Source organism: Neofelis nebulosa, chromosome 10, assembly GCF_028018385.1.
Source record: "Neofelis nebulosa isolate mNeoNeb1 chromosome 10, mNeoNeb1.pri, whole genome shotgun sequence".
Classification (NCBI taxonomy): Eukaryota; Metazoa; Chordata; class Mammalia; order Carnivora; family Felidae; genus Neofelis; species Neofelis nebulosa.
The window spans coordinates 20,748,575-20,769,446 of record NC_080791.1 but is presented as its reverse complement, the minus strand read 5'-3'; the positions used below and the strand labels follow the sequence as shown (position 1 = coordinate 20,769,446).

At 39.2% G+C, this 20,872-nt stretch overlaps 2 protein-coding genes across 2 annotated transcripts; both read left to right on the top strand.

The window, feature by feature from the left end:
* The first annotated feature begins 782 nt into the window (after window positions 1-782).
* Window positions 783-5,857, top strand: LOC131488497 (olfactory receptor 6M1-like). The gene is made up of 2 exons (XM_058690376.1): window positions 783-1,139; window positions 4,788-5,857. The coding sequence occupies exon 2, from the start codon at window positions 4,793-4,795 to the stop codon at window positions 5,738-5,740; it is 948 nt and encodes a 315-aa protein (XP_058546359.1). The 5' UTR covers window positions 783-1,139; window positions 4,788-4,792; the 3' UTR covers window positions 5,741-5,857.
* Window positions 5,858-15,924: 10,067 nt separating this feature from the next.
* LOC131488496 (olfactory receptor 6M1-like) lies at window positions 15,925-17,099 on the top strand. The gene has a single exon (XM_058690375.1). The coding sequence runs from the start codon at window positions 15,949-15,951 to the stop codon at window positions 16,894-16,896; it is 948 nt and encodes a 315-aa protein (XP_058546358.1). The 5' UTR covers window positions 15,925-15,948; the 3' UTR covers window positions 16,897-17,099.
* Window positions 17,100-20,872: the final 3,773 nt, after the last annotated feature.

The following is a 20,872-nucleotide window of genomic DNA, read 5'->3' as shown; positions in this document are numbered from 1 at the left end:
TAAACATTAGGAAGGAGACTGAGACCCGGAATTTAAAAGAGATTGTTAAACGATAAAATACGTAATTATTTTTGGATTTTAGTTCAAGTTCAGTGACCTGTTTTGTTTATAGTCCAGTCAGCAGGGAACAAATTTATTTGGCTAGAAGGAATACTGACACATGCACAGGAACCTTGGCTAACCTTTGAAAGAGGTATGCCTTAGTAAGTAGCAAAAGAGGTCATATAAAATTCTTTGTGTCTTTGATGAATTGTTCACATAAACAGTGATTTGTTGAGCTTGTTACACACACACACACACACACACACACACACAAATATTTTAGAATTTAAAATGTTACAAAATAGGGGCGCATGGGTGGCTCAATTGGTTAAGCATCTGACTTGATTTCAGCTCATAAATTCAGTTCATAAGTTCGAGACCCACATGGAGCTCTGTGCTGACAGCATGAAGCCTGTTTGGGATTCTCTGTCTCCCTCTCTCTCTGCCCCTCCCCCGCTCACTCACGCTCTCTCTCTCAAAATAAATAAACCTTTAAAAGTATGATAAAATACGTTTATGTACTGAATTCTTCCACTATGATGATACTTTGATCTTACAGTTCTGTGATTTTTTTTTCTTTATATGTGTTGAAGCTGGTTATTAGGTATATACATATTTAGACGATAATGATGAATTGAAATTTTTAAAATCCAACAGCGGCCCTGTCAATCCCTAATGATTTTGTCTTACTGTCTGCTTTACCAGTTATTAATACAGATTTCTCTACTATGCAGAAATAGAACATTCCTATGAAACGTTTCGTAAGCCAAAATGGCAGAAAATGAAGACGCGATTGCCATTAATTTATACGGAAAACTTTTTGAGCATTCCAGGACGCCAAAAATAACCTCTCTTAGGCTTCTTTGATGCCTTCAGGACACATCTTGCTGATAGATGCACAAAATAAATCAAGATAAAAAACAGATACTGGCAGACCCATTTCAAAGCTGAGCTCAATGCGGACATACTGAGCACAGTTCCTTGGGAAAAACGCTCTGCTAAGGCTGGGTGCTGCCTCTGCAATGGCTTGGCTCCCTGCAAAACACACACGGAAATTCTCACGGGATTTCTTGGCTCCTCTAAGACAGCAAAAACAGGTAACAATACATTGTCCGTGAAAATGAAGTGGCAAAATGGGAACTTTCAAACAGCAGGGGTTACTTGCACAGCCACATTAACTTTCTTGGGGATTAGTATATGTTTGGCATATACTTTTTTAAAAATCCTTTTATTTTCAATTTTTCCATGTTCTTGCCTTTTATATCTCTTATAAATAGAATACACCAGGAATTGTTTTTTAGTACAATATTACAAATGTATGTCTTTAAAGAATTTAGTTTTTCTTTATTGTGAAAATTGTTATATTAGAACTGATTTATATAGCTTTTTATTTTTATTTGTCCCAATTTCCTATTTTTCTGTTTCTTTTTCCACAATTTCTTATTCTTTCTTTCTTTCTTTCTTCCTTTCTTTCTTTCTTTTCTTTTTTTTTTTTTTTTTTTGGAATTGATGGACTGCTTTGACTGTTGGTATTTATTTATATCTTTGTTATAGTTGAGTTTTGCTTCCCTTATATCACATTTTCCCTTCTATAAATTTGAAAATTATCTATTCTATTACTATCCTTTCAGTGAGTATCCTAGAAAATGTATTGGGGTTTTTTAACTTCAAACCTAAAAGACAGGTGCCTGAGTGGCTCAGTGGTTAAGCGTCCAACTCTTGATCTCAGCTCAGACCCTGAGCTGAGAGTGGTGAGTTCGAGCCCTACTTTGGGATCAGCACTGGGCATGGAGCCTACTAAAACAAAACAAACAAACAAACAAAAACTAAAGAAAACAATGTTTCATCCCCTCACAAATGATACAAGAAGTCTTTGGCTCCAATTTTCTTCTCCACATTTTTTTCCTGTCATCATCCATGTGCCAATTCTAGATTAACTCCAGAAATTCAACAGTTATTACATTTAAAAAATTTTTTTACATGTTTATTTATTTTTGAGAGAGAGAGAGAGAAAATGAGAACAAGCAGGGGGAGGAGCAGAGAGAGACAGAGACACAGAATCTGAAGCAGGCTCCAAACCCTGAGCTGTCAGCGCAGAGCCCAATGCAGGACTCAAACCTGCGAACCACAAGCAGAGCAGAAGTCGGACGCTTAACCCACTGAACCACCCAGGCACCCCAACACTGTTAGTATCTTTTACAGAGAATTTCTACTTAGATTTATGTACATGTTTACCATTTCATTTCTTTATTATTCCTCTTCATGTCTTAAATGATCTCCATTATTTTCTTTATTCTTGAATTATATTTAGAAATTACTTTATCATCTGTCCCTTCACAGTAAATTCCTGAAGTTTTTATCTGAACTATATTTATTTTACGATGGAAGAGAATTTTACTGGATATCTAATTCTGCGTTGGCAGTTACTTTCTTGCCACACTTTAGAGATATTATTTAACTAATTCTTGGCTTTCATTGCTGCTGTGGAGAAGCCAATGGGTCATTCTCACTGCTGTTCCCGTAAAAGTGATCTATGCTTTCTTGCTGTTTTTCATATCCTCCCTTTGGTGCTGTTTCTCTGTAAATACCATCCAGCATCACTTCCTGTGTTCTCTCCTGCAGGACACAGAATACACATATAAATGTTCCCGTTCCATCGTTTCTATTTTTTTAACAAAATTCCATTCCTTTGAACACTCTTCCATACTTTGCAAGCTTATTTCTGTTTCATTAAAGAGGAATTCTTTAGATATATCTTCCTATTTACTAATCCGTTTTTTTTAAATTTTAGGGTGCAGGAGATAACCTAGTAAGAAGGGTTTTTGTTTTGTTTTGTTCTATTTTGAGTGCAGTTGGCACACAATGTTATGTTAGTTTCAGGTGTATGACATGGTGTTTTAAATTCTATCTAATCCCTTGTTTATCCCCTCTCACCTCACTTGAAACAACTGAGTTATTACTTCAACAATAATCTTTTTTTTTTAGTTCTCTAAGTTCCACTGGGCTTTTTTATTTTTATTATTTATTTATTTATTTATTTATTCATTTAATGTTTATTTTTGAGAGAGAGACAGAGACAGAGACAGAGAGTGAATGGGGGAGGGGCAGAGAGATAGAGAGAAAGACACAGAATCTGAAGCAGGTTGATGCCCAGGCTCGATCCCACAACCGTGGGAGCTGAAATCGAGAGTCAGATGCTCAGTGGACTGAGCCACCCAGGCTCCCAACACTGGGTCTTTTTAAAAGTCAATTTGGTAGTTTTTAAAAGACCTGATTTTTGTGGCATTCTCACTTTTAAAATTGCATCCTTTACTTCTTGAAATATTCCATATATAAGTGTACTATATAACACCTCTAACCATTCCAAATTCTGTTGTCCTTGTGCTAAATCTCTTATTGCATCATTTCTTTTCTTCCACTCCCGTTTATAGCAGCACAATTGTTATCATGTTTGGAAATCTTTGTCCAAAAGTTCCTTGTTTCTTCTTAATATCTGGGAGTTCTTGGTGCCTAAGTTGGGGAATTTTTCTTCTGGAAGGGATTTGTTTCTCCTATTCAGCATGCCTCACCCAGGACCACTTCACCTTCTCAAAGATTTGGTTCAGAGAGAAAGTCTCAGGATTTGCTTTTCCAGCTTCACTGATATTCCAGTCCTGGATGTCCCGTAGAAATGTCTCCATAAAGGTATGATCACAGGGCAACCCTTCTCACTGACGCTTGTTGGTACAAATCTTCTGCTTTGGTTCCCTGCCCCTTCAGTTCTCTGTGTTTCCCTTACCAATTCTCTGTTTTGGCTGATTCTGATGCCAGCCACCCTGATCTTGGCTACCGGCTCTTTGCGCTCCAACTCCAGCCGCTGAAGCTTTGACACCTGACTGCCTGGCCTCGGCCCCTCCTACTGTTTCTTTATTTGTTATTTATCAAATGGATCCAGATACCTCTCCTAACTTTTGATGCAACCAGCAATGTCTCAGAGAGTGTGTCTAATTTTTTTTTTTTTCAACATTTTTTATTTATTTTTGGGACAGAGAGAGACAGAGCATGAACGGGGGAGGGGCAGAGAGAGAGGGAGACACAGAATCGGAAACAGGCTCCAGGCTCCGAGCCATCAGCCCAGAGCCTGACGCGGGGCTCGAACTCACGGACCGCGAGATCGTGACCTGGCTGAAGTCGGACGCTTAACCGACTGCGCCACCCAGGCGCCCCTCAGAGAGTGTGTCTTATCCAATTCTTGTTGTGGCTTAAGAGGATTCTTCATTTCAGATCATAATATGTTGGTCAGCCTTGATACAGGATAATAGAATTTTTGTCTGATGACTTCTCTTTCCCCAGTAAAGTATGATATGACGTTATCAGCCAAGATACCCAAATTATTAAAGATTAAAGTATAACATGATCAAAATGACTTGAGTGAATTTCAGTTAATTATACACTTCAGTTAACTTGAACAGATTTGGATTTAAGGAAGGAAAGAGAAGAAATATATGCATGTCATAGAAGTTGAAAAGTTAAAGTTTAAAGGAACCATAGACATTTTTTTTCCAACCCATCAACTATGAAGAGGAGAACTGAGGCCAAGAGGCTCATTTGATTTGCCTGAGGCCACATGATATGGTTAGAGAAAACACTAGGACCACACCCTCTATATTTAACATTTATATTAAATCTATATTTAATAAGATCATAGAAAAACCTGAAAGATGTCTTCAACTATTCTGCTTTTCTTTGTTTCTTCCCCCTTCCAGTTGAAATGGCTATGAGAAACCAGAGTACATTGAGTGAATTCACATTGGTCTCCTTTCCTGTCATCCAGGAGCTTCAAGTCTTGCTGTTTGTCATTCTTCTGCTGGTTTATATGCTCATCATAACAGGAAACATTGTCATCATTTCCTTAATATGGACTGATAATCGTCTCCAGACACCAATGTATTTCTTCCTTAGTAATTTGTCATTTTTGGACATTTTGTTCACAACTACTATTGCCCCAAAGTTGCTAGCTTGTCTCTTAGAAAAGAAGAAAACCATATCCTTTGCTGGCTGCATCACTCAAGTTTATTTCTACTTCTTTCTGGGGACTGTGGAGTTTATCCTCCTAGCGGTGATGTCCTTTGACCGCTATGTGGCCATCCGTAACCCCCTGCGCTATACCATCATCGTGAACAGTAAGCTCTGTCTCCTGCTGGTTCTGGGCTGCTGGGCAGGAGCCTTTCTCTCAGTGCTATGCCCAACTATTGTGGTGTCCAGATTGCCCTACTGTCATAGAGAAATTAGTCATTTCTTCTGTGACATTGCCCCTTTACTGCAGGTGGCCTGCATTGATACCCACTTCATTGAGATGATAAACTTCCTCTTATCTTCCCTTGTGGTCCTGAGTTCACTGGTGCTCACCACCACATCCTACACCTACATCATTTCTACCATCATGCGCATCCCCTCAGCCCAAGGACGTCAGAAGGCCTTTTCCACCTGTGCTTCTCACATCACAGTCGTCTCCATTGCCTATGGGAGCAACATCTTCACGTACGTGAGGCCCAACCAGAGCCATTCACTGGATTTTGATAAAGTGACAGCTGTCCTCACTACAATGGTGACCCCTCTTCTGAATCCTTTCATTTATAGCTTGAGGAATGAAAAGGTAAAGGAAGTCTTGAAAGAGTCAGTTAGCAGGATAGTTCCACCACATTCCAAGGGAACATAACACTAAGCAATTTCAGGACATGTAAGCTATGCTTTCTCTCTATAGCACCTTGTGCTGTATGAAGACTGACACCAAAGTACAAGTGAAGTCTCAGAATCTGTCAACAGGATGATTAACCATCACACATCATCAACAGTGAAGTATGGAAAACCAGAAGGAAAAAAAAAGAATTCTATGTCTGTTCAGTCTTTGAAATATTTTTCAAATAGTAACATAGGATCATGGAAACACTCCAGGCCCTGAGTCACAAGAGCTAATGTCTAATATTTGTTTAGGCACTAACTTCAATGGACTTGGGAACTTAGTTACTTAGGTTACGTGATTTCTCCAAGATTCCACCTGCCCATCTGCAAAATGGTGGCAGGAATGTCTGCTCTGATTATTTTCCAGGGCACTTGTGGCTATAAAATGAGATCATTAAGGGGCGCCTGGGTGGCTCAGCCGGTTAAGCGTCCGACTTTGGCTCAGGTCATGATCTCACGTTTCGAGAGTTCGAGCCCCACATCGGGCTCTGTGCTGACTGCTTGGAGCCTGGAGCCTGCTTCGGATTCTGGGTCTCCCTCTCTCTCTACGCCTCCCCCCACTCGCACTTCGTCTCTTTCTTTCAAAAATAAATAAACATAAAAAAGAAAAAACTTAAAATAAATAAATAAAATGAGATCATCTATGAAAGTAATATTGTCATCACACATAGATATTGGTAAGTAGAAAGTGAGACATTTTCACCAGCCCGCCCCCACCGAGATGCTTCTCCTTTGATGATCGACTAGATTAAGAGGCAAGAGTTTTAATTTTGTTAGTCAATATGGATGAAAAAAGTTTAAAAGACTGGCAAATGCAAAGACTATCAAATGTTGCTTTAGGAAGAAGGTCTATCCTGCACAGAAATTAGTATTGTGCCTGCTGTGGCACTGGCAGAGTCAGGTTACCTTTATCTTTATCTGATCCCATTAAGCATTTTATTTGAATTACTAACTTTTCCTTGTTCTGACTCTAAGTTCACCAAGCACCTTTGTATCTTTTTGCCTTCCCATCTAGCTTGCCTAGTTGGAGAAAATACTCATGGCAAAGGTTGTCTAGCCATGAAATACTGTCTTTGTTCTTGTAAATTAATTACTATTATCTTTTTGATTAATGTGAATCTCATCTCAGATTCATTGTGATGATAAATAGAAATGTGCTGAATTTATCAACATAATATGACCCTACAAGGTATATATCTAGAAGGCAGAATCACCTTTTATTTTTATTTACTTATTTATTTGTTTGTTTATTTTAGAGAGAGAGCATGAGCACGGGGGGAGGAGGTGGGGGAGTGAGAGAGAGAGAAAGAAAGAGAGAACCTTAGGCAGGCTCCACGCTCAACGCAGAGCCCAATTCAAGGCTCGATCCTACCACCCTGGGATCATGACCTGAGATGAAATCAGGAGTTGGACACCATCCATCCCGGGGCCCTAGAATCTCTTAGTGTTATTATCATTTCTATAACTATGTGCATAGCACAGTTCTTCAAACTTTTATATTCTGCTGGGTCTTCCCAGGTGACAAAGGACAACCGAACTCTATGCCCAGCATATCCAGGAAGAGGTAGGAAGGAGAGGGTTATTAGGAAGCAAGATTACAAAGAGGGAAGTAACCATGGAAATTCAGATCTTGTTGCCTGAGAGAATAAGAAAGCCTGATTTACATCAAAGGGGGATGAGGTGTTCAACAATGAACTATAATCTTAAGAAATAAAGCAGGATTCAGCCCAAAGAAGGGAGCCCCTAACATCCAGAATGGATCTGGTGTTCACAGATATTTCTTGGTATTATTACAAACTGATGTGATACTTACAGATAAGTCATGTTTTTCTCCCATTGGACGTAAACAGTTTCACTGAACATCCATTTCATACAGGATCACTGTGCAACACAAAATACCAAACAATCCCCTGCCTTACCAAATTGAATGGCTGTTACCTCTTTACTAATTACAGCTTTACCTTACTCTGTCCCCATCCTTCTGAGAGCACTCAATCCAGAACAGGCTGCTGCTTCCATAAACCCTCCCCAAAAGTTCCCAAAGAAAGCCTAAATCCTATAATAAGTGCACTTAGTGAGACATTTCACTCTCTCCACAGTTTGGGTTTTCCCTCACTGCAATGAATGATAAACCCAATTTCTTCAACTATAGTTATACTCCCGGTAGACTTTGGGGTAAGGGCAATGACGCAGAGTGGGTCATAAGGCCCTGATGAAAAGCAGAACAATCCAGTTTCCAGGATATCTGAGAAACCCAAAAATAAGAAACAGTGGGCAAAAACAGTAAGATGCAAAAAGGGACCAGGAAAAGGACCAAGAATGTACCTCAGGCACTTCATCACCCAATGAGTCTAACAGTCCCTGACGAGAAGAGATAGATGATTAAATGAGACAAGAGTTAGATTTTGTTATGTCTTTGCATGCCTAAATAAAGGGTATACAAAGCTGCGTTTTGTTTACCCATAAAATTGGTTTTGTGCTGTCAGTTATCAATAATACCTATGTTATTAAATCCCTGGGTTAAAGAACTCCATTCAGGTGTTGTTCATGCGAAACATCCAAATATAAGTGAGCACAACCAGTATTCATTTATGGTTTTTGTGCCAGATGCCTATGAAGGCATCAGGTACAGGAACACTTGCAACCCAGACAATATGCAAAACAAATGGCCCCATATACAACTGCAGACAGATCTGTCTGAGTCACACTTTGTAATCAGAAGAGCCATCTTTTCATTATATCTTCCCCAAACCCTATTTTGATTTTGATTTTTTTCCTTTGGAACAGCCCACTTTTTAAACCCTATTGTCTTTTGCTCATGGGTCCAGACCCTACACCGAAAGAGATCTGTTTGAATTCATTTATGAATCCAACTTACTAAATTGCTTTCATTCACTAGATCTTCTCATACAATTTTGTGACAATTGGAAGGTACCGTTACCTAAACTTGCCAGTTATAAAATCAGTTACTACTTTTTGAATGTCTTTTTCATTCTGTTTTCTTTTCCCCATTATCATTGGTCTAAGAGGAAGCAGACTGACAACCACCCCCAAATCCCTTGGAGAACTGTTCTTTAAACACAAGCTTATAGCCTATAAACTAAAAGGCTAAGTTGAAATTATTTATATGTTAATAATGTTTTTTCTATTTATGCACACATTTTTGACATCCTGGTAAAGATTGGATTTAAGTAGCGGTAACTGATTTCAGCCAAGTATTTAAATTTCCAGGATGGTTTTATTTGCTTTAAGAAGACCTACATTCTATTCAGCTTACACAGTGGAGGTCTGGAGGAGGCAAAATTATGTTCACATGAGAAGTGAAACGCTTTCACTGGTATACAAAGGAATGTCTATATAAGGTAAATATGTAAGTGTTTAGAAAAGGGATTTTCAAAAATTCTGAATTTATTCATAGTTATTTTACACTTCAGAATCTCTTAAAAGGCTATAAGGAAATGTCCCAAATAGTTAATGCTGATTAACTGACTGATATTTTAAATGACTTTTATTTTAATTGAAATACAGTTGACATACAATGTTACCTTAGTTTTAAGTCTATACAAACACAATATATAATACATAAGCAAAATGTGCATTAAATGGCTTTATGCTAATGGTAAGGCTTCTGGTCAACTGTAGGCTATTAGTAGTTAAGTTTTGGGGAAGTCAAAAGTTTTACATAAATTTTCAACTGTGCGGGAGGTCAGCACCCCCAACTGCCACATTGTTCAAGGGTCAACTGTCCATTGTGACATCAAAACCATAAAATATCAGGGAGGAGGTAGGGAATAAAAGGGGAGAGTTTCTGTATGTGATCAAAGTGAAGTTGTTATCAGCATAAAATAGTTGGATCTAACTATGAGACATTTTACATACACTTCATTGTAACCACCAAGCAAAAACCAACAGTGGATATCCAAAACACAAAGAGAAGGAAATCAAAGCATACCGCTATGGAAAACCATCAGTTCACAAAGTAAGACACCAAGGGAGGAAGAAAGGCATAAGGGAACCATAAAAAGCCAAAAACAGAGAAGCCTGGGTGGCTCGGTCAGATGAGCGTCCTACTTCAGCTCAGGTCATGATCTCATGGTTTGTGAGTTTGAGTCCCGTGTCGGGCTCTGTGCTGACAGCTCAGAGCCTAGAGCCTGCTTCAGATTCTGTGTCTCCTCTCTCTCTGTCCCTCCCCGCTTGCAGTCTGTCTCTCAGAAAAATAAATAAATGTTAAAAAATGTTTTTTAGAAAGCCAAAAACAACTAATAAGATGAAAAAGAAATGACAATAAAATTGGAAAACACCATGGCAGTTTCTTATATGGTTAAACATATACTTACCATAAAACATAGCAATTCTACTCCTAGGAAAGTTTCCAAGAAAAATGAAAATAAATATTCACATAAAAACATGGACCCACTGCTCAGAGGGGCTTGATTCAAAATGGACAAATACTGAAAACCACCCAAGTGTCCATCATCTGGTGACTAGGTAAACAAACTGTGATATATCTACACAATCTATATAATAGATAATCCTCCAGGAATACAAAAAAAGAAACTCGTGATACCAGAAACACATGGATGAATCTCAAAGCATCTGATTAAGTGAAGGAAAGAAACACAAAAGACTATACACAGTAAGACTGCATTTAGATAAGATTCTAGAAAATTCAAAATTGCATTGACAGGAAATGCGTTGGTAGTTATCAGGGGCAGAGGTGGGAAGGGGAACATTTTTGCTGCAAAAGGGTGCAGGAGTGTTTCTAAGATAATGGAAATATTGTAAACCATCAGAATGGCACTGGTGGCTGTCTGCTGGTGAAGACGTGCCAAACCTCAACCACTGTACCCTTAAACTGGTTATTATTTGTACATCACGCATCAATTGAAATATGTACATAGACATAAAATCTATGTAAATAATCTATGTTTGGAAAGCAACCGCAAGCTTTTTTGATAATTTCATTTTATTTTTGTTGCATAATCTTTATTTTAAATATAATTTATTCTCATATTGGCTAACACACAGTGAGTAAAGTGTACTCTTGGCTGTTAGGGTAGATTCCAATGGTTCATCGCTCTTACAGCTTATTTTAATACACTACGATCATTTCAGAAAAAAAAAATGTGTTTTAAGTTTTCCAAGTTTCTAGTTCCCTGAGGTTTTAAAGCAGCTGTATAAGTTTCTCTTTAAATAAATAAAATAAACAACCAAGAGATTCTCCCAGGAGACCTTAACTTTATAACTGATTCGTTACTTCAATTCTCATGTTCTGTGATTGCAGTTGTCATAATTAACCTTTTTTTATGCCATAATCCCAGGTGCCATTGTAAACCAAATCTCTGAAGGTGAACACAGAATCTCATTAACTATCAAAGTTCGTATTCAATAGAGGCAGAGTAATGTTATTTTCTGGAGAGAGTAAATAAAGATGGTTACATTTACAATCAAGTCACAAAATCCCCAATGAATGAACAGGGGTGACCTAACAAAGGGTGAGAGTTCAGAGAGATGTTTCAGTGAAAGCAAATATGAATTCTCCTGACAATCAGGCCCATGAGGGTAGAATGAGTTGCCTCAAGAAACAGTGAGTTTAGCATCACTGGGCAGTACCTTGGTGGAGACATTGCAGGATATTTGGGGGCCGACTGACTCATCCGCCTGTGGAGTTCTCTTCTGCTCCAACGTCCTGTGTTTGAATAATTCCACGTTTCTGGGTGCATCCACAGAAGAAAGAGAAATTCGCTAAATAGAGAGGAAATTACATTCCTGCCACTAAAACCAAACAAAGAAACAAAAACCCAACTGAAATTTGAGAAGCTTTTGGTCACTTTTGCCAGAGATCCAAAATAGGAGTCAGAGGACCTGCTCGTGATTCGGTTGTGTGGGACTCCCCCGTCCATCGCCAAACCTCACTCTTCTGCTCTTCTTGGCAAAAATGTGCTTCAGAATCCACATTGCTTGAAACTCAGAGGAATACCTGAGATGGAGACTCACTGGACGTGTAACATGAAAGATTAAATGATAATATACCACTTGGATTCATCCTGGTGTAAGTCAAGATTTAAATTTTTCTGTGGAGGGGCGCCTGGGTGGCGCAGTCGGTTAAGCGTCCGACTTCAGCCAGGTCACGATCTCGCGGTCCGTGAGTTCGAGCCCCGCGTCAGGCTCCGGGCTGATGGCTCGGAGCCTGGAGCCTGTTTCCGATTCTGTGTCTCCCTCTCTCACTGCCCCTCCCCCGTTCATGCTCTGTCTCTCTCTGTCCCAAAAATAAATAAAAAATGTTGAAAAAAAAAATTTTTTTTTAAATAAATTTTTCTGTGGAAATACAAAAAAGAACTGAAAAAAACTGAGAGAAATTACTAAAAAGGACTCTTTTCCATTCAGAGGAAGACGGATGGAACACTTCAGCAAACAGCGAATAACCATTTGGTGTGGTTCTGAAAGGGCGGTTAAGTACCACGTGGGAAAACAGACTCAGGCTAAGACTGAGATTTACACGGAATCCAACACTGAAGCAATAACAGAATTGAAAGAAAAACAGTTGGGATGCAGTAGGAAAAACACACCCAGATTTCTAGTTTGTTAACATACTTGAATGGAGAAAATACCGACTGTGCGACAATCGGCATGATGTAAGTATCCTATAATATGCAATTATCCGTATTTATATGATAAGCAGTTTGGGTCTCACTACATTTGTTTACATGTATATTTGACGAATTAAAGTGTAATTACTGCTTTCCCAAAACTTCCACTGTCAGCAGACGTCAAGTATTAGAGCTCTACCCTAAGTCTGAAGATGAAAGTTTTTAATGTACTTCAGTTACAATTAAACTTTATCACATTTTACTGACAGCAGCAAAGATCCCAAATTATCTCTCACCCCCATTCCCCACTACATCTTAGTTCTTTTCTGTTTCTGCTTCCCCATCCCCATGTTCTTAACAAACATGTACTGAACGCCAAGTATATAAACATTACTGGGCTGGGCCCTAGCTGAGGACCGGAACCTGGAGTGTCATCATCCTCACGTTAGAGAGAAAACAGTCAAGACAGGGTACTTACGAGTCTCATTAAAGGCCACTCACTCAAGTGGCCACAAGAGAAAAAAGTAAACAACACAGGTTCTCTGACTGAAAATCTGCTATGATTTTTCCATTAGTCCACATTTATCTCACTAAATCCGGCATCTTGAAACACGCAAATATGCGATTCAATGCCATTTTTTAAGGATCCACAAATGGTAATGAAGAAAAAATCTCCCCTCCCCCAATGAAAGCCTTAAGTTGGCAAACTTATAATTAAATTGTCAGCACAGATGGTCTAATCCACAACCATTTCCCCTTGGACATGATGGGCTCTGGAGAGCACAGAGGTCATCTAGAGAAGACCCACACAAAGCCAAGTTCTTTTCCACTATCATGAACTGAAGAGACTCCCCAAAGGAGAGCAATGCTACAGCTTTAGTTTGTCTCAGAGAAGTTTCTTTGACCCTTACTCAGCAGAACAGAAAGCTCTCCATGCCCCTTTTTTCCATTCCTATATGACCCAATGACAACCACGGCAAAGAGCAATTCTATTTGTGTTCAACCATCCCAGATTCTTGTTATTAAAACCTGGCACGGTGTTTTTGAAGATCCCAAACTGTCTGACTCTTACAATACCAGACAGGAATCAAGCTCCCATCAGGCTCATCAAAGACTACAGAGGCAAGAAGGAAAACGATGACAGTACAGTTGTTGTGAAACAATTGGCTAGATGAATGGAAGGAACAATGGAGTAGATGGCAGGCAGTTCGTGAGAATGCACATCAGTGTGTCTTAACACCCACTCATCTCTGGTGTTGTCAGTAAGGAGGGCGGGAAGGGGGAAATGAGAGGGAAATTCAAAGCATTTCTACTTGTACACATACCATGCTCTATTCTGTCTTTGTATTAGATCTTAGTAACATTAACACATGTCCACCCAGATATGGTTATGCCTTCTTGTGCTGTAGAATTCAGTCTGGAAGTTTGTTACCTGGATGCAGCAGCAGTGGGGGGGAGGGATCAATATTATCGTATTAGTGGTGGAAGCACACCGGCTGGTACCAAGACCCTATTTCAATAGATCAGACCCTTTGAGGTCTTTTGATAACTTAAAGGTAGTTTGTTTCTAGAGTAAATGAATGGTGAATACAAATAATGAGCAACTACAAGGACCAGAAAAGTCACAGCAAACTTTTCAAATGGAAATCCATCAAAAACAAAAGTCTTCAAGGAAAAATACTCCTACGGGAATGCAGCCGGGGCAGCCATTCTGGAAAACAGTGTGAAGGTTCCTCAAAAAACTAAAAATAGAACTACCTTACGACCCAGCAATTGCACTACTAGGCATTTATCCAAGGGATACAGGTGTGCTGTTTCAAAGGGACACATGCACCCCCATGTTTATAGCAGCACTATCAACAATGGCCAAACTATGGAAAGAGTCCAAATGTCCATCGATGGATGAATGGATAAAGAATATGTGGTATATATATATATATATATATATATATATATATATACAGTGGAGTATTACTCGGCAATGAAAAGGAATGAAATCTTGCCATTTGCAACTACCTGGATGGAACTGGAGGGTGTGATGCTAAGTGAAATTAGTCAGAGAAAGCCCAAAATCATATGACTTCACTCATATGAGGACTTTAAGAGACAAAACAGATGAACATAAGGGAAGGGAAACAAAAATAATATAAAAACAGGGAGGGGGACAAAACAGAAGAGACTCATAAATATGGAGAACAAACTGACGGTTACAGGAGGGGTTGTGGGAGTGGGGGTGGGCTAAATGGATAAGGGGCACTAAGGAATCTACTCCTGAAATCACTGTTGCACTATATGCTAACTAATTTGGATGTAAATTTAAAAAAATAAAAAATAAAACAAGTTCAAAACAAAAAAGAAAAAAAGGAAAAATACTCCTAGGAATTACATTTCAGAAAGAGAAAGTGACCTTCTTTCAAGACGAACTCAGTGCGTTCCACACCTAGAGACAACCTAGTTCAGGTTCATTATTGGTCATTTTAACCAATTTAATTTCAACATAAAACTAAAGGATTAGCTACAAAATAAATTCAGCCTCACTGAACTATACAGACATGTAGTACATGTTCAGCATACCTGCGCCGTATTCCAAGATGAGCATTTCCAACAACATCATCTGCATTCACTTTCTTTCACTACTATTAACAAGCTGATTGTCCAAATTGCTGAAAACAATGTGAGGTATAAGAGACCGATTTAAGACAACCTGTAAGAATTCCCAGTCAAGGAATGGAAGGGAAAAGCTTTGTTATTCTTTTGGATCCTGCCATACACATAGCATTGCAGGGAACAAAAAAGAAACACACTGATCATTTTCCCAGTAGAGGTTTTTCAAATGTCTGAAATAGGTTATGCAAATGATGAACCATATATCATGCACCTACTTGCTCTGTAACAGTGTAGACATCAAAACCTTATACCGGTATAAAAAATAAAAACAAAGAAAAACTATGTGGCCTTATGGAGATCAATTATTATCACATCAGAACAACTCAGGGACAACCAGAGATCACCTTAAGACTCATGCGATACCAATCACAAATGTGAGGAGAGACCAAAACAGGTTCTCTTTCATTTGATGCTCTTGGTCAGTTTCGTAGTTTCTGCTCCTTTATGTAGATGATACCTGAAGGGTTGAAATGACTTGGAGAAAAGTAACTCAACTTTCCTTAACATTCCCTTTTACCATTTTGCAAATGGACTGACGGGATTTCAGTTAAGGATTCTCTCTTCTCAAGCACAGAACTTAGCCAGGGAAACGGTAGATCAGGAAAAATGAAAGAGAGAAGGGAAGGAGCACGGGGTCCAAGAGATGACCGTCATAAAGGCTAGAGCTTAATGAGACCATGGAGAAAATGTCATTCAACCAAAAATGCCAAATATGAGAATACCAAGGTTAGAAGATGTCATGTAACTTATCCAAGGTTCTATATTTATTAGAATGAGTGGCAGGATGAAAACACTCTTGACTCTTGGTTCAAAGCTTTTACTACTTTACATTTATCACTGATACTGAGAATTGAAACTCATTTAAGCTGATTTTCATCTCTATAATTTTTTTTTTCAGAGATGTGCTGCCCACTAAGTATTGCATGCCATGGATATGCAAAATCAGACCACAGTGACTGAATTCACCCTGACTGCCTTCCCTGTTATCCGGAAGCTTCAGATCTCCCTCTTTGTGGTCCTCTTGTTTATTTACATGTTAACCCTCACAGGAAATATTGTCATCATTTCCCTAATATGGGCTGATAATCGCCTCCAAACCCCAATGTACTTCTTCCTCAGTAATTTGTCATTTCTGGACATTTTATACACTACCTCAGTTACCCCAAAGCTATTAGCTTGTCTTCTAGAGGACAGGAAGACCATAACTTTTGCTGGCTGCATGATTCAAATATACTTCTTCTTTTTCTTGGGGACAGTGGAGTTTATCCTCCTAGCGGTGATGTCCTTTGACCGCTACGTGGCCATCTGTAACCCCCTGCGCTATACCATCATCATGAACAGCAACGTCTGTCTCCTACTGGTTCTGGGATGCTGGGTAGGAGCCTTCTTCTCAGTGCTGTGCCCAATTATTGTGGTGTCCAGACTGCCCTACTGTTATAAAGAAATCAGTCATTTTTTCTGTGACATTGCCCCTCTGCTACAGGTGGCTTGCATAGACACTCATTTCATTGAGATGATAAACTTCCTCTTATCTTCCCTCATCCTCCTGACCTCGCTGGTACTCACCATTGTGTCTTACACCTACATCATTTCTACCATTTTGCGCATCCCCTCAGCCCAAGGACGTCAGAAGGCATTTTCCACCTGTGCTTCTCACATCACGGTCGTCTCCATTGCCTATGGGAGCAACATCTTCATGTATGTGAGGCCCAGCCAGAGCCATTCACTGGATTTTGACAAAGTGACTGCTGTCATGACCGTAATGGTGACCCCTCTTCTGAACCCTTTCATTTACAGTCTGAGAAATGAAAAGGTAAAAGAAGTTTTGAGAGAAGCAATCAACAAAATTATGTCCTTATTACACAAGAGAACCTGAACGTTCGTTTGCTAAGAATGGCTTTTTTTTCAACTCTTGGACTCTATGTGGAGAAAAGCATGCTTGAAGACCATAAAATCACAGATTTGTGGGAAGATATAAAAAGGTTTGATGTCACATCAGATACAAAGTATTGTAGTCAAGGTGCAGAGCAGACAATTCAAGCATAGAGAAAATAATATGTTTGAGCCCTTTTTGGGCAATTCATGCACAGGATAACATAAATTAATGACAAATACTTATGTCAAAAATCTGAAATTTAAGCCTGGCTCTATTATTTTTTTATCCCGTGAAACTTAGCCTATCTGAACCTTAGTTTACTCATCGGTAAAGTAGGAAATAGTTTATGCTTTTCCTTTCTCTTTTTTTTAACTTTTTACTATAGGCTTAACCAAGATAGCCTAAGGAAACCAAACACAGGTAAATATAAAATAATGCTCCCTCTCAGTATTTAAGATGATGAAAGATGATTGGCTTCATTCTTGACAGCTAAATACTATAGAAAAATATAGTAGGAGTAGTAATACAAAAATAAGGAAGAGCTGTAATATATCCCAGGGTTTCTATAGCGTGCCTAAATAGGAACTTATGTATCGATATACATGGAATTTATAAGAATATATATTATAACTCCTCTCAGTTCAAAATCCAAATTCCTGGAAAGAGGATGCAATTGGCCCAATCGAAGTGAGATGTCCTCCCCTGATTCGGTTCTTTGTAAGAGGAAAGATTGGCAAAGAGTTACATTGCCTTCTGTTCTTACCATCACTGAACAGGTGCTATGGGACAAGTACTCTGAAAGACAGTGTAAATATAGGAATAAGACAATAAGCATCTGTAAGATCAAAATAGGTTATGACTGGAGTGGTCATTAACCTTCTAGCTGCATGAACAATGACTGACACCTTAAGAATTGACGTGACTCTATCTTGCGAAAACAGGCAGTTTTCGCTGCCTTAAGTGCTGCCTTAAGGATTGATTCAGAATATCATAAAAGAACACCATCCATCCTAAGATATTGCAGCAAACAAATGTCTAAAGACCAGAAGAAACTAGAATAATATCACCAGGAATGAAGCACTCATATAGGATCTTCTCTGCCTTCACTTTCAGACACTAAATAAAATAAGATTTGGGACGTTAGTATATTAGCTTCCTAAGCCATAACAAAGTTAGCAGCTTAAAATAACACAGATTTATCATCTGACTGTTCGGTGGGTCACAAGTGCAATACAAGCCTCCCCAGCCCAAATTCAGCAGGCTGCATTCCTTTCCAGGGGCTCTAGGGGAAAATCCATTCCCTATCCATCTGACTTGTTGACAGAATTCCCTTCCTTGAAGCTGTGGGACCAAGGTCCTGTTTTCTTGTTTGCTGGCTATCACCCAAGGGCCATTCCCAGTTCTAGAAGATGCTTCAGTTCTTGACTCATGGCCCCCCTTCCTCTACCTTCAAAGCCAACAATAGCAGGACATGTACCTCTCAAGTTTCAAATCTCTCCTTCTTCCATCTCCCCTATGACTTGGCTGACAAAGTTCTCTACTCTCAAGGACTCATTTGATAGGAGTGGGCCCACCCTAATATCCAGAATAATATCACCAACTCAAGGTCCTTTTCCTGCATTACATTTACAAAATCCTTTCTGCCAAGTAAAGTAACATATTCACAGATTCTGGGAATTAGGACATGAATATCTTTAGGTGTCATTATTCTGCTTGCCAGCATTATGTTGCTAGTGGTCATGATCCAAGAAAGGAAAAATAAAGAACAGAGCACAGCAGGATTTTTTAAAGCCAATATTAAATCCTAAACTCTCATTGTCATCACTTAAAACCAGAAGTATTTATAAACCCCAGATAATGACAGACTAGAAAAAAATCAGCAAAATATCTGGGCAATGCATATTTTAAACAAACCATGTTTGTTTTTCTTTAAATTATTGTTAGGCAGAGATGATATAGTGTCCCTTTGTGCTGTTTTCCTGTTTTTCATGAGTTCCCATGTTACTCAATACCCCTATTCTAGTATCATTAATACAGAAAAGAAAAACTGGAGTGCATAAGGGAAATGAAGCATAATTTTGGTCCCCACCTGGGGCTGGCCCCAGGTTGGCCAGGTTTGCAACTGCAAATATAAAAAGACTTCATAAACTCTGAAAAATAACACAAATATACTGTTTTATTTTGATGTTGATTATTATTCTTCTTTAATGTTTATTTATTTTGAGAGAGAGAGAGAGCATCCGTGGGGAGGGGGGGGGGACAGAGAAAGAGGGAGAGAGAATCCCAAGCAGACTCACCACTGTCAGCCCAGAGACTGATTCAGGGTCCAATCCCACAAACCGTGAGATCATGACCTGAGCCAAAACCAGAGTTGGACACTTAACCAACTGAGCCACCCAAGCACCCCATGATCAATATTGTTATAAGAGAGGATAATAATAGCAGTTTCTACATTGATTCTAATAAGTTAAGTTAGTACAAAGATGACTGAGAAGTAGTCTAGTTTAAAACTTAGTGATAGTTTAAGAGTTTGGATTGACAGTCAATGTCAGTTTGAGATAATTGTTTCTTGTCGGGTAACTGAATGTTTTCTTTTACTGTCTAACAGTAGTTGAATTTATGGTTGTTTGGGTTAGTTTTGGCTCAAGATCTGTCCCAAATTTTGGGACACCTGTAAAGCCCCTTACTTTTCCCATATTCAACCATGACAAGGCATTTTACCTTTTTCAACATGAGAGAAGGAGGAGGAATAGACCAAAAGAGCCAGTAGAAAATTCAAAGCACATCCACTTGCTGGATAAGCTAGATAACTTCCTCCAACTAAGGATGAAGGGCATCCCAACCAGGGAAACACTGTCAAATGTAATGAGTTTAATCAATTCACTGATCCTTCCACTTGCCAGGTAATTCTCACGTGCTCCTTCCTCCTGACTCAGTTGTAATACAATATTCAGCAACAACAACTATGAACATACACCTCAATAACACCACAAAAATGCAGTAAAACATACCAAATTATTTGTCATCGGTAGTCAAGAGTTTAGCTAAGCTACTCCATGGTATTGCTGCCTTGGCACCCATTTGGCCAAGCAGCCTGCTGTGACTTTAAACTGACACTAGTCCCCTCACGCAAGCACACGCCCCAGATAGCAGTCTGCAGAGTCACAGACATAGGTCACTTTCTGACACGACCTCCCCCACGGTCCTTGTGCTCGACCGTCTTCCCCATCCACCAGCACCTTCCCTTTGTGCGCCCCTTCAATAAGGCCCCGGTGTAACTTACCAAAACTCACTCCTTTGGTTACAATTGACCAATGTGGCTTTAGCCCGGGAACCCCAAAGCCCTCCAGGTTCTAATGAAGGCATATGCCCCGGGGTGATTCCTCTCTGTCTGCATTCTGCCTCCAAGAGAAGCCCCCCCAAGGTATGCCAGGTGCCTCCTCCAAGACCTGTGAGTAATAAACTCTATCATAACTCCTCTTGTGGTCTGTCCGACTGCAGCTCACCCTCGGCAGGCACCCTCTTCTCCACTTAAGAAATGTTAACTTGACAAATTAATAACAGGGGATACAACCACAGATGAGTGTTTGCTTCATTCTTGAAATATACTAAAATGTGTGTGTGTGTGTGTGTGTGTGTACATGTGGTACATTTCAGAGTTGTGTATTTTGTCTGATATCTTTAAAAACTCTTTATTATTTATAAAAAAACAATTGTTTATTGTTTATAAAAAACAATTATTTATCATCTAGAATTGCTGGCTTATCCCAAGGATGTTCTTTAACATTAACAAGGGATTCATTCAGTAACACACTTTCTTTTTTTGTTTTATTTATTTATTATTTATTTATTTTTGAGAAAATCAGAGAGACAGAGAGAGTGAGCGTAAGTGGGAGAGGGGCAGAGAGAGGGAGACACAGAATCTGAAGCAGGCTCCAGGCTCCGAGCTGTCAGCACAGAGCCCCACACAGGACTC

Excerpts from the sequence above, each read along its gene's own strand:
- LOC131488496 (XM_058690375.1), top strand. The coding sequence starts at position 15,949 with ATGGATATGCAAAATCAGACCACAGTGACTGAATTCACCCTGACTGCC.
- LOC131488497 (XM_058690376.1), top strand. The coding sequence starts at position 4,793 with ATGGCTATGAGAAACCAGAGTACATTGAGTGAATTCACATTGGTCTCC.